The 17,408-nt window shown below is 38.1% G+C and overlaps 1 protein-coding gene and 1 long non-coding RNA gene across 6 annotated transcripts in view; one reads left to right on the top strand and one right to left on the bottom strand.

Moving 5' to 3' along the window:
• LOC126177135 (glycerol-3-phosphate acyltransferase 1, mitochondrial) overlaps positions 1-17,408 on the top strand; it is a 406,498-nt gene that overhangs the window by 306,783 nt on the left and 82,307 nt on the right. For all 5 annotated transcript variants that reach the window (XM_049924403.1, XM_049924404.1, XM_049924402.1 and 2 more), the window contains 4 exons: positions 723-956; positions 1,074-1,261; positions 1,427-1,662; positions 16,503-16,743. In XM_049924403.1, the coding sequence (XP_049780360.1) occupies positions 723-956; positions 1,074-1,261; positions 1,427-1,662; positions 16,503-16,743 (899 nt within the window). The remainder of the gene's footprint in view (positions 1-722; positions 957-1,073; positions 1,262-1,426; positions 1,663-16,502; positions 16,744-17,408) is intronic.
• LOC126177137 (uncharacterized) overlaps positions 1-17,408 on the bottom strand; it is a 92,695-nt gene that overhangs the window by 62,661 nt on the left and 12,626 nt on the right. The gene's annotated exons all lie outside the window — the stretch shown is intronic.

Genomic DNA, 17,408 nt, shown 5'->3' with positions numbered 1-17,408 from the left:
TGGCATTTGCAAATGTTCGAAATTTCACTATATGTCACAACACAAACAGCTGTTGAAACATGCAATGAAAGATCACGCAGATGAGATGCAAACAACAAAATATGTGAATCTAGAACTTTAAATTGGCACATCATCTTGTACATGCAGTCCCACATCAGCGGAAATTCCTAGATTGGCTTTTATACGTAAGTAAATGTGCATATTGCGTGGATTTTTCACTGCTGATTCTGTGCATGTTTTTACACTGGCAAGCTGAAGAAGAACACTGCAGCATTAAGTTTACCTCGATCAAAATTGCTAAAATGTGCAGCACCAATAAAGCACATCTTCTGCCAATTGCAGCTAACAATGCACAATGGTTGTAATGAATCTCAGGATCTTAATTGTTTCATTTGTTGCCAAGGACAATTATTAGGCTAACACTTCCACTCACACATAGTATAAATGTTTTCTTATTATGAATTTCAGGTGTTCTGAGATTCGTGAGTATACAAATAAATGTGCATATAGCAGTAATTATTATTTAGTATTACCTTTTTACAAGTCAATATTCTCTCTCTCTCTCTCTCTCTCTCTCTCTCTCTCTCTCTCTCTCTCTGTGTGTGTGTGTGTGTGTGTGTGTGTGTGTGTGTGTGTGTGTGTGTGTGTTTTTATTATTATTATTATTTTTTATTATTATTACCACTACTACTGCTATCATCGCACCACCTTTCTATTTGTAGGTTAACTTCATGGGTGCTGTACAAATTACTGCCCTGTTTCTTGACACGGATTGTGGCACATCCGGGACAAATTCAGATGTTGCATCTGGCAAGTAGAAGAGGGGTGCCTCTCATTTTTCTTCCACTACACCGCAGTCACTTAGATTACATATTGATTTCTTTTATTCTTCTCAACAACAATATCCGTTCACCCCTAGTTGCAGCTGGAGATAACCTAAACATTCCTGTGTTTGGGTAAGGACACAAGCTGTTAAATTTTTTAATGTGCCTTGAAAAAATTATCTATTATTAATGGAATAATATTTATAATTTCAAGTGGGGAGAGACTTTAAAAGAAAACTTGTTTTTCAGATGGCTCTTGAGAGGCCTGGGAGCATTCTTTATTAAGAGACGAATTGATCCAGCAGTTGGTCGACGTGATATAATATACCGAGCAGTTTTACATACATACATGATTGAGTGCCTTCGGGCAGGTCACAATATGGAATTCTTCATTGAAGGTGGAAGAACTAGAACTGGAAAACCATGCTTTCCTAAAGGTACATGTAACTGTACTGTAATTCTGTTTTATGTGTTGTACCTGTTGTTTGTTTAAAGAGTTCATGATGAGGTTATTGCTTGATTCTAGTTCTCACTATTGATCATTTCGAATTTCAGAAGTATTTATATTTTGTGACTGACACATGCTCTTTTTATCTGTGAAGGGGGCCTTTTAAGTGTCATTGTTGATGCATACATGGATGGCACAATTGAAGATGCTCTACTTGTGCCAGTGAGTGTAAATTATGAGAAACTTGTAGATGGCAATTTTGTACGAGAGCTTCTAGGCCAACCCAAGCAGATGGAAACATTCACTCGTGCAATTCGTGGCATCTGGAAAGTTCTGAGTTCAAACTATGGAACAATGAGAATAGATTTCAACCAACCTTTCTCATTGAGGGTAAGTGCATATCTTCAGAAAGGAAAAAATATATCTTCCAACACAATAATTTTATTTTTATGTGAAATGAATAATATCTCATCGGTACTACAGATAAAAGATATGGTTTTAACTACTTGCTTTAACTAAATCCATTTTCACACATTATTTTTCTTCACTTCCAACCAGTTTTTCTGCAAATTTCATGCTACTTCTTTTCAACATAGTGTGTGTCTTGTATTATATGTTATCCACTGAGTACAGAGGACTGCATTTATTGTCAGTTTTAAATAATAGTCATTAAATATTATATTTGTCCAAACATATTGCATATGTTAGCAAATTTAAAGTAATTGATTCAGGCAATGTGGTCAGTTGATCCCATTATGAAGAGCCTCTTTTAGGCTTACGTAATTAGTTGGGAAGTAATTGATAGAAAGAAGAAACTGTTGTTGGTGTTGTCTTCAGTCCAGAGACTGGTTTGATGCAGCTATCCATGCTACCCTATCCTGTGCAAGCATCTTCATCTTGAAGTATGTACTGCAACCTACATCCTTCTGAATCTGAAACTGTTATAAACAGCATACGTGCGCCACACCAGCCATGGGATGCAAATAATATTAGTCAGATTATGTTATTAATAAAAATGCTATATGTTAATTGGATACACTTTGAATGGTTGTTAATGAACATTATATTCAGCAGAAATGTACTACTTTCACTACTTTGAAGGAAGAAAAGGACGCTCTTTTGTTTATAATATGCAACTTTTCCACTTAATCTATTGAAAAGATGGTTGATGGATGAGAATGACATGTAGCTGATCTGCGCGATGTGGGGCCAATGCTTGTCATCACCTGCAAGCTCAGCAACTACATTGTACCAGCGGTTCTGCAATTGTGACGTGGAGACTAGGGCAATAACCAGCATTTTGAGATACTTTGACGGCATTTGATGGGCCGCGCACATTACCTCAAATGCAACGAGAGTTGCCTCATTTTGTACAAAAGCAGGCCATCTGGCCAGGCTGAGCGTGTTGACCAAGCAGCCTTTGAACCAGCATCCGCTGTATGTCAGCTTCGCTCTGAGGCCATCAATGTTCTTCCTTTGGCTGCTATTGCTGAATGGGGCAAGGGCCAAACCATTGCCCTCCTACTTGTTGAGCTGTGGGCTGCTGTCAGCACCCAACATTCACCTCAGCTGGGCAGGACAAGGCCACCCCACCCCAAGTGTAACAATAACATACAGCTGCCACATCTGATGTGGCATTGCTGAAATATGCCGACCATACATAAGCGATGCATTTTAAGGTTAATTGGGATAGCAGTTGAGAAAGGTTGAGCACATAGTATTATAATGCTGTAGAAGACGTCCCATATCCCCACACCACTATTTTTATGAGATGGTTTAACACTTCTGCCAAATGGATACATGAATGTCATGACCTAGAAGTGTTTTATGGACTACCTTTGCGTAGAGACTCGGTACAGCATAGAAACTTTGCCTTAAACAGCAAGTGGGCAGTAAACCATGAAATGAATTGTGAATGGTGTGGACAAAAGTAACCACTGGAATACATTGTAATAACATATATCAGTTATACTAGTGTCTCTTCACAGGACTTGTGCATAATACTAGTGTCTCTTCACAGGACTTGTGCATAACTTTCAAAATCAGCCAGTGCTAGAACTATACGAACTATAGAGACTTGTCATTTGCAATTTTGTCTGAGCCCAAGTAGCTGGAACAGTGAAAATGGTGTAAATATAAATAGGGGAACAATAGTTATCTTAGAACTTGTGCTCCGGACTAGTGTTTTATAAAATATGAACAGTAGGAATAGCTTCTTCGTTGCAACCAGACTTTAGCCACTAAGGAATGTAGTGGGCCGAATTACTCCAGGATGACAGGAATGTTGTAGATCAAGCATAAGATGAGCCCCAATGCCAAAATCCAAATGCTTGTTGTCACCTCCATGCTCAACACTTTCACCATACCAGTGGCTCTGCAACTGTGACTCTGACCTTGGGGCAATAACTGGCACTTTGAGACATATCAATGTGACCTTAAGTGGGACGAGACTTGCCTCGTCTGGTATAAAAGCAGGCTGTCCAGCCAGGCTGGGCTTTTTGAAACAGTGAGCTTTGAATTGGCGTCTGCCGTGTGTGTTGGTTTTCACTGTAAGGCTTCCAGTGTTCTTCCTGATGGCTGCCACTGCTGAATGGGGCAAATGTCATACCGATGCTCTCTAGTCACCAAGCTGTGGGCACCTGCTAATACCTGACATTTGCCTCATCTGGGCGTGACACAGCAGCCCCTGTAGCAGCACAACAATAATATATAGCTGCATCTGAACAGCATTGCTGAGGTACACCGGCCATGCAGGGCTCAGCACTAGTGGGGCAGCAGCTAATGCTGTCCTCGTGACGCTACTTCTCACCACCGTGCGGAGAGAGATTGATACCTGACCACACTCGTGGAACAGGGACACTGCAGGATGATGATGTGCCGCACTGTCAGGGAGAACACGTACCTATAACTGCTGTAATTTGGAGTAATAAAGAGCTTACATGCATTCTGTCAGTTGTGCGGCAGCCATCCTCACCTCCAGTGGATTCTTATAGCCCTTGATAGCCCATCCTGATCATTAGAAGAATGGCTCTTCCACCCTTCTGAAGTGGTCAGTGCATCCCTGACCCACTACAGACAGAAACATGACATATTCTCCTTAATTCCATAGCTGTTGTGATAGTGAGCACTTAATTCTCATAGCCTTTTATGAAAATATTTAAATTGTTGTGTTACTACAATTTTATAGAGTTACAGTGAACCCCTGCTTTTACACTTTTCAAGGGACTTAAAAAAAGTGTAAAATGTGGGAAATAATGTATTAAGCTGTAAAAGCTACATATAGGATACTCCCTTGCATTTTCACACTTTACGTTTGATATATGTAAATAACAGCCATCAAAAGACTTGTCAGGGACTTGTTTGTTATCTAATAGAGGTTTATTATCTAACAAAAACCGCTGATATAACTGGAATGGATAACTGTCTGGGAAGTAGAAACGTTTGACTCAATTTCATACATCATAATCGATGTTTTCGGAAAGCCTGCAGCTGTCATTCATTATTTAAATAATGAAATACTGCACTAGTTACGTATTTTTTCAGCCTTAGCACAACACGTTTTGAGAATTTTTTTCTCATTGTCAAGTACAAATATATACAAAAGTATTTTGTGTGGTGTTTGAATATGTGTTATTCTGCGTCTCTTGCATTGTAATAATCTTTTTGAGGTTATCAGGTGCTGTGCTTCCTCAGTTATGTAGAAAACCACACACACACACACACACACACACACACACACACACACACACACACACATGTGCACACACACACGTACACACAATCAATCAAACTGTGTGTGTTAACATCACAAAAAATACATACAAAAATACTACACTTGACAATGAGAATAAATTCTCAAAACATGTTTTGCTCTGCATGAACAAAACACGTAATGCACCTTGTGTTAAAAATAAAAACATTTCAGCAACACAAAGTGAATGACGGTATCAACTAGTGCTGCAAGTGGCCAAACGCCGAAACGAGCTAAATATGGTATGACAGAGGTGTCAGGATGATCTCAACAATCATGAAACTGTGTTTGCGCAGTAGAGACAGTTTGAAAATGGTTGTGATGGGTTGATATCTAAAATTCAAACTAACCGTGTTACTCCCATCAGCCATCATGCCAAGTAGAGCTAGGCAGCAGCGGGAGATACAGCACGAATTGTTCAAACTTTTACACGTTCATGGGTTGAAATCCTCTGAGTAGAGTGCCCTGGCATCAAGAAACTTAACCACGTAATATTTGTAAACACTACTGGATGGCCAGCATCATTGTTATGCTCCACGAATATTTTTTCGTAAAGCATAAATCGCGGTAAAATTATAAATACATTGACGCAAAATTTGGTGCAAATTAACATTGTGGGGATAGGAAATTTGACAGGACTGATATAAAATGTCATAAATGGCGGGAAAATGTTAATTCTGGGAACGTAAAAGTGGGGTTATACTGTAAAATAAGCTTCAGCTATTTTAAATAAACAAAAGGCAGGAAACTATGTTGAAAGTGCTGATGCATTTAAGTCATTTTGATTGATGGACCAATATTGTTAAAATGACAGAGGAAAGAAACTTAAGCTACAGTGTAATATGGTCCCAAAAAACTTTACACTTTGTATGACATGCACATGTCCAGTTTCAAGCTGTTATCAGTGCCAAAGGAAAATTGCTGCACCAGGGAGCTTTGTGCTTAGAGCCTTGCAGGCTTTGTACCAAATAAGCTGCATTCAAAAATGGTATGTCTGTTAATGATGTTCCATGGAATGGACAAACAGGCCAGGAAAGAAATTATTTTCCACCAAATATCATTGACTTCTGTGGGTGTTGAAGCTGAAAAAGACAGATCAACATTTACAAGTATCCTGTGCTGCAGGAAAGTTGGTTGATTCCAGTGCATATGTTTTGTACTGTTGCACATTTTGTGATCAGACTATGAGAACAGTTGATGGCAAATATTGAGAGCACCAAAAACATGTTTGATTACAGCAGCCAAACAGTTAGCTGATGTTTAGTATTGACTCACCAAAAGTGACAAGATGAAGTTTCAGATGAGCATCTCTGAAATTGTCACACGAAGTATACACCAGGGTCACAGTGGCCCTCAGTTATTTGCTGGAGAAATTGCCTGAAAATAGAATATTTTATAATGAAATTGGACTTTCATGTGCTCATTTTATTTAACCTGCCTTGTGTATTTTTCATTCACTATTAGTATTAAAGCAGCCAAAATTCGAGACTAAGTAAAACCTGTCATGAAAACTTTTCAATGAAGAAAGTTGGAAGTGATCCAGATCGAAAGACTGTATTTGCAGTTTAATTAGTTGAAGATGCTATTCATTTAATGAAATGCAATATTTTGAGGTGTTCTCTTTGAATATGGATGACAGTGTTATCAGCAGCTGGCAGGCCTGTTCTGTTAGGGACAGTTGTGTCCAACAGTGACCATTCTTACCATGGATGATTGTATTTTTTTTCATCGTTGTTTGAAGATCAGCCGACTGATCAGTTTCGCCATGATATTTTACTAACGGAAGATTACTAAAGGATGCATTGTTAGAAGAACTCAATCATGAAAGTTACATATGTAACTTACGTGAAAAATGTGAGTCTGAAGCTAATACTCCTGCAGCAGGAGTATTAGCTTCAGACTCACATTTTTCACGTAAGTTACATATGTAACTTTCATGATTGAGTTCTTCTAACAATGCATCCTTTAGTAATCTTCCGTTAGTAAAATATCATTCTTATGTGCCATTTTTACGTAAATGAACACAAATAGTGACAGAAATGTTACATAGTGTGTACACCAGGGTGACCCTTCAGAAATATTTCTGTCCTCTACTAGGTCTCACTCAATGCTGAATGTACATTGGTGGCTACAGGCACAGTGTACCCAGATATAAAGGTACTTTCATTAAGAGTGATATTTTGAAAATTTGGAAAAAAAATTCAACCACCATATCAAAGTAAATATTTATTATTATTTTTTTTAAAAAAAGCTTAGACATTGCAATTATGTTCTGAAGAAAATATCATTCAAATGTCCACCACAGCCGTGAACACACTGTCATGCATGCAATAGTCCCAGTTGTTAATCACTCTGTTCGACATTAGTGGCCTTAACTCTTCAGTCAGTACAGTTTTGTATGGTTGCAGATCCAAATCCTTTCGCAGGTTTCGCCAAGTTGACTTTTCAAATAGTTGCAACCGTTGAAATCGTCTTGAAACTGACACATTTCACTCGTCCTTAATACTGGCCACTACTGCTGTGATATTGTCCTCTTTTCACTCTTTACATTATCTTTTTCGTGGCGTCTGATTGTGTAGAGTGAAATCCTGCTCAGACTTCACCACACACAAATTTAGAAAGTATAACTCTTAATCGAAGACCCTATATTTTGATGAAAGTTCCTTTTGCCACATTATAGTTGGTTTCACTTTATAACTTAAAACAATCACATATAAAATGGAAATGAGAGAATCTTTGTTAATTGAATTCTTCTAACTTGCATCAGTAAAGCGTCAAGACAAGGAATAATTCTTCGAAGTTAGTGTATTTCGCTACTAGAGATACTATAGGATGGAATATTACTTATCTTTTCTTGACTAATTATTAGTATATTTTAATCATGACAATATTATGAAACTGATACATTGCTACTCACTGTATAGAGGAGACGATGAGTCATGGAAAGGCACAAAAAAAAGATTGTTATACATTTGAGCTTTTGGCCAAAAGGTCTTTTTCTAAAGTAGAGAACAGTCGCACTTTCACACTATCACAACTTGCGCACACATGACCACTGTGTCTTGCTATAGAGGCCGGAGAGCGCACAGCAGTGTGTACAGCTGTGAGTAGACAGACCTAAGTAGCCACAGACAGTGGTCATGTGTGCATGAGTTGTGCTTGTGTGTGTTTTCAAGCAATGGAGAGTCCAGTTTGAAATCTCAGCAATTATGGAAAGGATAATTGCTGCTTGTGTGTGTTTTATGATGAAGGCCTTTGCCAAAAGTTTAATGTGTCTGTTTTGTAAGTTCAAATGTATAACAGTCTTTTTGTTGTGCCTATCTACGACTCAGCATCTTCTCTATGTGATGAGTAATAATCTATCCTTTTCATAATATTGCCATTATTCCAGCCTGGATTTTCCATTGCATGTTATATTTGAATCATTGTGTTTTTGCCATATACTAAAAATAAATAGACTTCTAGTGTTGATGTTTTCCACAAGGTATTGTTGGACAAAACAAAATATTCCAGCTCCAAATGTATTTTTAATTATTTTATTTCTTATCAGTACAACTACAATAATGCACAGTATGAGACCTCATCCAAGACCTGAAAATTTAGCAAGACAAAAGTATTGAATCTCATCCAAGACCTGAAAATTCAGCAAGGCAAAACTGTTTCTGAGTACAGACTCATAATAATACATGTTTCATTGCATACTTTCATACATTTGCGACAATAAACTGCAACGAGACTCTTAACAGTACAGTCAGTATCTTGTCCATGGTGCCAGCTGTCAACAAAAACATAGCAATTACCTAATCCCCAGAAGAACTCCAGGCTACACTGTCTTGAATTCATATACTCAACATGAAACAGAAAAACATTCAAATCCTTTTAATAGTTTGATATGCATATTTAAAAAATATGTTGAAATAAACTTATATATGAGGGCTGACTTAAAAGTAATGCCTGTACCATTGTAACTCTTCAACAGTTGGCAGCATTAGTTTGCGGCAGCTACTGGCTTGTTCCGTAGCCTCTTCTCTACAGCTCCAGTTGGCAGGAAGCCTTAGCACTGAGTGGTTGTGTTGTTACAGTTTAAAGTATGGAACCCTGCGCAGATGGTCGGTCAATGCGATTTAAGCAATGTGCATTCATCGAATTCTTGACAGTAGAAGGTGTCTTCCCAAAGGAGATTCATCAGAGAATGAAAGCAGTTTATGGTGACTGTGTTGATGTTAGTACTTTGGGCCGTTGGGCAAGTAAGTTTAAAAATGTTGAGGCGGGAACATCTGACCTGCGTGACAAAGAGTTGGACGTCCTGTGACAGCAACCACCAAGTTTCATAAGCAAAATGTTGATATATTGATTCAGGACGATTGTCGTGTCACTCGGAGACAAATTGCAAGCACAATTGGCATTTCACAAGAACGTGTGTGTCACATTATTGCTTTGCTTGGCAAACCACACACTTCATGTGCCACCACAACAGAACTTACGAGACAGAATCTCACCACCGTACAGCATCCTCCATACAGTCCAGATTTAGCACCATCTGACTTCCATCTGTTCCCGATAATGAAAGACGATATGCGGGGGACATCATTATGCTTCTGATGAAGATGTTGAGAGAACTGTGAGGCTTTGGTTGCAGAAACAGTGTCATCTTCTTCCGTGACAGATTCAGAAAACTTGTTCATCGTTGGCAGAAATGTATCCAATTGGCTGGTGATTATGTGGAAAAATGAATATTGGTAATTAAAGATCACATTCTAAGGATTATTTCTGCGTTTGATTTATTAAAATATTCCCATCCGAACCCAATTAATGAAGGTGGAGGCATTACTTCTCATTCAAACCTCGTATATTCATCTGCCTTCACTCAGGTGGGAAGACATTGGTAATACAGGGAATATTCTGTAACATTATCAATTTCTATCACAGATTAATAAACGAGGGTCAGAAGACACAAGCATCCACTTTGTGTCACTCCCAATAGTGAAACAAAAAAATCTGCATCATAATGTTCAGTAAGATACAGTCCATCAGATACCATTTGCACATTCAGAGCACAAATGACACCCTTTGTAATGAAATAAACAGACTAACATTAATTACACCTAGTTAAAGACATTGGTAATACAGGGAATATTCTGTAACATTACCAGTTTCTGTCACAGATTAATAAACGAGGGTATGAAGACACAAGAATCCACCTTGCGTCACTCCCAATAGTGAAACAAAAAAATCTGCGTCATAATGTTCAGTAAGATACAGTCCATCAAATACCATTTGTACATTCAGAGCACAAATGACACCCTTTTTAATGAAATAAGCAGACTAACATTAATTACACCTAGTTATTAGTGTATTCTGCAGATGCTACTTCTGGCTACTATGCCTTTCTGTTAATTACTTATTTAGTAATTACACATGTATGAGGGCTCTTTGTCCACCCCTGGTAGCTGAGTGGTCAGCACGACGGAATGTCAATCCTAAGGGCCCGGGTTCGATTCCTGGCTGGGTCGGTGATTTTCTACGTTCAGGGACTGGGTGTTGTGTTGTCCTAATCATCATCATTTCAGTCCCATTAATGCGCAAGTCGCCGAGGTGGTGTCAAATCGAAAGACTTGCACCTGGTGAACAAAGGGCTCTCCTTTAAAACAAGATCTACAGACCACATTGTGTTAATGAGTGAATGTGGATTTGCTGAACATTGAGAGAGGCTTTTGATCTGGCAGACATTTTCTGTTTGTCATGGTACCTGAATAAAAAAAGTCATGAAGCACAAAGATAGTGAATGTGTAGAGAAATATTTACTTAAAAGGCAGCACATGTTGAATGATGAGAACTGAGCATGACTTTCAGTAATGATATGTGTGGTGTCACCGCCAGACACCACACTTGCTAGGTGGTAGCTTTAAATCGGCCGCGGTCCATTAGTACATGTCGGACCCGCGTGTCGCCACTGTCAGTAATTGCAGACCGAGCGCCACCACACGGCAGGTCTTGAGAGACGTACTAGCACTCGCCCCAGTTGTACGGACGACTTTGCTAGCGACTACACTGACGAAGCCTTTCTCTCATTTGCCGAGAGACAGTTAGAATAGTCTTCAGCTAAGTCCATGGCTACGACCTAGCGAGGCACCATTAACCATTTCTAGAGAGAGTCTCACTTGTGTCATCAAGAATGCTGTATACAAATGATGGATTAAAGTTAAGTATTCCAGCAGCTACGTACTTTTCTTTATAGCATTCATTACGTATCCTGTTTCAGACCTAGCGCCACCTGCGTGAGTTGACGCGTGCATTTCGGCCTCCTCTTGCAACACAGTGTTGGCTCTTCTGCCAACACTACAATATGTGCCTCTTAACATCTAACAGTCTGATTGCTATTCAGACAGTGAGTTCATAAAAAAACACCTCTGACAGCATATGAAGACAATAATTGTTAAAGTGTTGTACAAAAGTGGATTCAGTAATCCTTTTTGTTGGCCTGAAATATTCTTTTATGACTAAAATATTCTAACTTTTGTGCATATTACATCACCATAAAGCATAAATGTTACTGGAATGCATGTACATTAGGTACATTCTGTTACATAATTGATGAAGATTTGTAGAACTGTACATGGTGTGTGTGTTACACAGGCAGGTCTACAACCACTGCAGTGTCCATCATTGAGACAGCACAATGAATAAAACTGTATGGTCCATTACAGCCATGCAGACAAAAGATGATTGTCATCCAGTGTTGCGGTCATATTGTGTTCTCCAGTATACATTTTGTTATTATCTAGACAGGGTGTATGCACTGTGAGAAATCTGGGAAAATCAGGGTAATTTTGTATTGTTTTGGTTTTCAGTTAAATTTTTGTAATTTTGACTGGTATTTGTATTCTAACAAAAATTTCATTTTGGACCTTTATTGCAGAGTAATACTGCAGCAATAAAACAGAAATAAGAGAATAACACCAAAATAAAACTTTAGTTGGAAAAATGAGGCATCAATTATGACTCAGTGCACAAACGTGTTAGCCAACAGCAAAATGTGTCAAATGCTTTAGGACGGAGACTATGCAATGCTTCATACCAACAAACTGTTTTCGACAAGCGTGCTGTCACAACTGTTCATACATTTCTAACAGGTTGCAGAAAAATATTAAAAGTGGTGGTTTGAGTAGCATTACTTTCAGAGTAAATTTCCTTTTACACAAATGAATTATGTTTCATGTGAGATTGATTTTTCTTCAAATCGCGGAGCATTTGACTTTCATTCAGAACTTTACACTATGAGGATCAGCCACTTGGCAAAAAGTGTAGTTATTTTCTATGGAAAAGTTGAAGTGCTCAACAGAATATCAACCAGGTAACCCATGAAATTTGTAGTCGTGCTTGTCAGAAATATTCAGCTGGTGCAATATAAGCTGTGTTCTTAGTATCCTGCCTAGCTTCACGCTCGGTTCTCTCTCTCTCTCTCTCTCTCTCTCTCTCTCTCTCTCTCTCTCTCTCTCTCCCCCCCCCCCCCCCCCCAACCAATATTACATGCTTAGCTTTTCGTGTAACTATACTGTATGTATATTAATTTAAACCATTACCTTCTCATACTTGTGTGTTCACACTACTTAACAGTGATGTTGTTATTGGCTGTCGTCATCACATGTCCTATGCTCTGTATATTTGTTGTCATTGGCAGGTGAGATGTTGTGACATGATCTATGATTGGCGACAAATGCACATTGCACAACGCAGTCTCAATTTCAGTACTTCAGAAGCTGCAGTGCTGTATTTGGTAGAATTCATCTGTATATTTTTGTAATACTAAAATATGCAGTGTACATGTGCTGCACATTGGAACATTGTGATGAATGTTTTACTGCCTGAAGATAATGCAGGCCCCAATCCTGTTATTGAACGTTCTTGAAATATTTTTCCTTGTTTCCCATCAGGTAATGGCATAAACTGTGTCCTTTTAATGTTTCCATGGCTGATTTATTGTATAAGTTTGCCTAGCCATATCTGTAAAATCTGAAGAATAATAATTGCCACTCCCTTAAAGCTGAGATTAAAAGCAGAGAATTTAGTTTTCTCCAGGGACATTTCCCTTCAGAATTCTTGCTTTGTGTTGGAATGAAATGAAAGCATACTGTTAAACATTGCCAGAAGGAATGCAGTGTTGATCATACTTTTCTGGCTGCTGACAAATCTCAAAAATAGCTTCTGTAACGGATCACTGACAGTGACTATTAACTGATATTTTTCATTGTTGCTGAATTGCTAAATGGTTTGTATGGGGTAGAAAAATGACAGATAGAGCAAAGGTATCATTCATAAGTGCCTGAAAATTTTAACTTATGTGAAAGTAGATGAAACAGCAGAAGAGGGCGGAAGGCAGAAGGAGTTCTGCCATCATGCCTCACATTAATGGTGAAAACCGGGGAAGTTCCATGGATTCTAAAGATTGAAAGCAAACTTGACAGCTCCTCAGGATGGGTGACTCGATTTAAACATAGCTGCAAGATTCAAGAAATAGCTGTTCATGGCAAGAAACTTGGTGCTAACAAAGATGCAGCTCATGTTTTTTGTGATAAATCTGGCAGTTTCCAGTTAGTATCACATTAGTTATGTTGCGTGCTTTCAGATGTGACATGTAACATGTTTTGTGAACACAGTAAAATAGCAGTTTCCAATAAAGACATGTTTATTTTGGATTATCTGCATTTTTTGGTTATGTGTCCAGGCTCGAGTCTGCATTAACTAGGATTCAAAGCTTGCTTTACTGCCAAAAATCACATATAAAAATACAGAAAACTGTCCTAGTTTTTGGTTGTTAGTTCATTCTTTGGGGAGGATAGGGGGCAGACCTTGGGAAGAAGGGAAAGCACTTGTAGGTCACTCCTTTCTTCCCTTCCCCAGCAGCTTTATTTCTGTCCATGAAGAGAGAAATAACAATTCCAAAAGCCAGGCTAGTATTTTCTACATTGTTATGTATCTGTTAGCAGTACTTTTAAGGTCATATTTGTTGATATATTGTTTTCAGTTGGCCTTTGGACATAGCCCCATAGAATATTGTGAACACCACTGATGTCCCTGGTTACCTTCTAATGTTGCACCAATGTTCCCACATAGAACCTTTTTAATGATAACAGCCATCGCATTGTGCTAACTACATTAACACCATAACACTAGCGAAGCGTCAGTTTTAATATTGTGGTTTGATTTTACACAGTCATTCTCAACATTTTAAATCTAACTTGTCATTTCAATTCCTCCTCTTCTTTTTCCTCTGTGATACACATCTTTGATAGCTACAGTAACTATTGTAACTTGTGTAGGATATTTTGAAAAACCATATTTAACTAGCAAAAAAAATATAAAAAAATTAAAAAAAATCAATCACAAAAGTGTTGGAAAACATTGAAAATGCTGTTACTTGTGTACTCTGCGACGGTGCATTTGTCTTTCTTTGTCCCTTAATAAAAGAAAACTTAAACTTAGTGGAAAACTGCAAATGAATTGAATGCAGTCACAAATGTGATGAAAACAATGAGAATTAAAGGCTGAGAGTATGAATGTGAACTATGAATTTTGTTTGAGAATTTAATGTCTGGAAACCAATCTCTTAGTACAGAAATTTTAGCAACTAAAGAAATGAAATAAATAATTAGGCTTAGAGACAGTAACTTTATCAAAATGTTCCTGAATTATAAAACTAGGACTGTACAGCATGATAAAAATGTATTTCATGTTGAAGCATGTGTAATAGTACTGAAATATATAAGACCTCATTGACTGGTCTGTCTGAGGTAATAATTTCCCAGACTGTTGACTTTGGATGCCACATATCAGATTACTGAAAATTTTGCAGAATATGTCAGCTGTAATTGTTGAAATCAATGAAAGCAACACCCTTTCCTTCCCAGAAAATGACAGCCGTTATGTTTTACTTGAGAAAGAAGATTGCTTAATTTTTTAAAGTTGTTTGGCTAAATTCAGTGACACTGCTCCATTGACTGTTGTTTTTATTTTGCTTTGATGTAGGATACGAAGTGTCTTACCAGCTATAACAGTGTGAGAAAACAAGTCATCTCCATACTGTTGATAGTGATAGGGCTACAGAAATACTTTTTTGCTTGCAGTATCCTGTGTTTTTTTTAATAGTCATGTAAGTAGTGGTACTTGGATGCCAGTATGGGAACAGTTTTCTCACACAGTGATGAAGTGGGGAAAATGAACAGTATTCAGGGCTGACCTAAGGCAGAACTGCTGACATCTCTGTAGAAAATTTAATATACTGTTGTAAAGCTCTGCACATATGTCACATTGGTTCAAATTAATGTAAATAACAGAAAGAGTAAAGATAACCAAAGGCTGTATATAATTTTGCAGAGTTAACTAATACAGTGTTCTCTCTCTCTCTCTCTCTCTCTCTCTCTCTCTCTCTCTCTCCCTGCTACATTGTCCTGGTGGTGCATTTTGGCTGGGATTTACTTGAGTGAAACAGTAGAGGGAGTAAAGAAAGCAGGTAGGGGAGGAAGGCATAGAGAGACAGAGAAAAGAGTTGCTGTGGATAGGGAAGTAGAGGCAGTAAAGGAATGGGATAGGAATAAAATACTGATGATCTTGTTTTGATGCAGCCATGGGGGGTTGAAGATAGTGCATTTTGAAGTGGAGAAATGGTGGATTGGATGGGGGAGACAGGACAGAAGAAGAGAGAGACTGTAGTGGAGGGAGAGTGAGTATAGATTGATGAGGTGGAGCGAGGGGAATGAGGGGAGCAGTAATCGTGGGTGTGGGACAAAGGCTAGCGAAATATAGTTGGGAGCATTGTGGGATTGAATGATGTATTATAAAGAAAATTGTCCTTTGCATAATTCAAAGGAACTGGTATTGATATGGAGATCCACTTGAAATGAGTTGCAAAGTGGCCATTGAAGTTGAGAATGATGTGCTCCACAGTGACTGGTCACAGTGGGTTTTCAACTGTATTCTTTCCCACCGTTTGGCAATGGCCATCCTTTCAGGTGAACTGTTGGTTGAAATTCAGTGTCTTTCTAAATATTTAGTGTTATGCGTAAGTTACACATGTATAAATCAACTTTAGAATGTAGTGAAACTTGTCAAATTGACTCATGTAAAGACTTAAAGCATGTTTAGTTTCCACAAAATTGTTTCCATGTTCAGCACAGTTTTCTTTTCTTGTGATTTACTTATTTTGGTTCGATTTTTATCCCAGCAACCATGTTCCTGTAATGTCAACATCAAAAATGTTTATGTATATGGACCTGTTGTGTTATACCTGCTTTGGTACAATTTTTGGCTGTTAGCAAGGTTTGGATGAAGTTATATTTCAAAATATATTGTAACTAGAAATATGTACTAATTCATTGTTATTTCATTTACACAGTTTGTCTAGTACACTGGAGATATTTTTCACTAATTAATAATGAACACTTAATATTTGTTGGAGTATTTATAACATGTGCTCTTGCAGGAACTTGTGCAGTCATTCCAATCACTTAACAAGCAGAAAACAAAATTCTTTTCTGACAACATTGGAGATAACACATATAATCAGTACCTGAGTCCAAGTGATGGTAATGCAAACAACTTGACCATAGAATGCAACAAAAATTTCCATTCGGCTCCATCAAGTACTTCACTTTATGGTACGGACTTCGTTGATGAAGAACATAGGTTGCTGGTAGAAAGTATTGCTAGGCATATCCTATTCGGTAAGTTCATAGTTGAAGCATAATTTTTGTAGTTGCATCTTAGCTTGTGAAAGAGGTGTTCAGTAAATGGCTTGCAACTGAAATATTTCAGCTTTAGTAAATATCTTGTATCTAGTAATATGACCACAAATTTCTTTCAGCATTTGAAATTCATAAAAACTCGGATGTGATTGTTATACAAACATAGAAATTACATTCTAGTGAAGCCTCGTCATCCAGAAATGCACAGACTAGTTTTGATGATCCTCGAAAAGACAGAAATATTTCGTCTGTCTCTGTAACATTAGTGACAGCACTGCTCTTATCCCTGTTCTGCACTCGGTTTTAATCTGTTACGTTTTTGGGCAGAATTAATGTTGTGAAGCCTCCCTGGTTTCTTTGATGCCTACACTGTGATTTAGAACTAGGTGTTTTACACTAATATAATAACGATTGGCAGTGCTCATCATCCTGCTATCTAATTTCACTTGCTTAAGGCAGTCTTAATGGTAGAGTACCGATCGGTGCTTGGTAGTAAAGCCAAAATCCCCTGTACTTCCACAGCCATGTTTTTGTTTAACACAGCGACAACATAACTGTACTTGGTTTCATCGGTGATGACGTTAGCTAGTGCACACACATGCTCAAGCTGTACAAACCACAAGACTGGGCTTTAGTGCCACAAT

Source organism: Schistocerca cancellata, chromosome 3 (genome assembly GCF_023864275.1).
Source record: "Schistocerca cancellata isolate TAMUIC-IGC-003103 chromosome 3, iqSchCanc2.1, whole genome shotgun sequence".
In the NCBI taxonomy this organism is placed as follows: Eukaryota; Metazoa; Arthropoda; class Insecta; order Orthoptera; family Acrididae; genus Schistocerca; species Schistocerca cancellata.
This window is presented reverse-complemented; position numbering and strand designations above follow the sequence as displayed.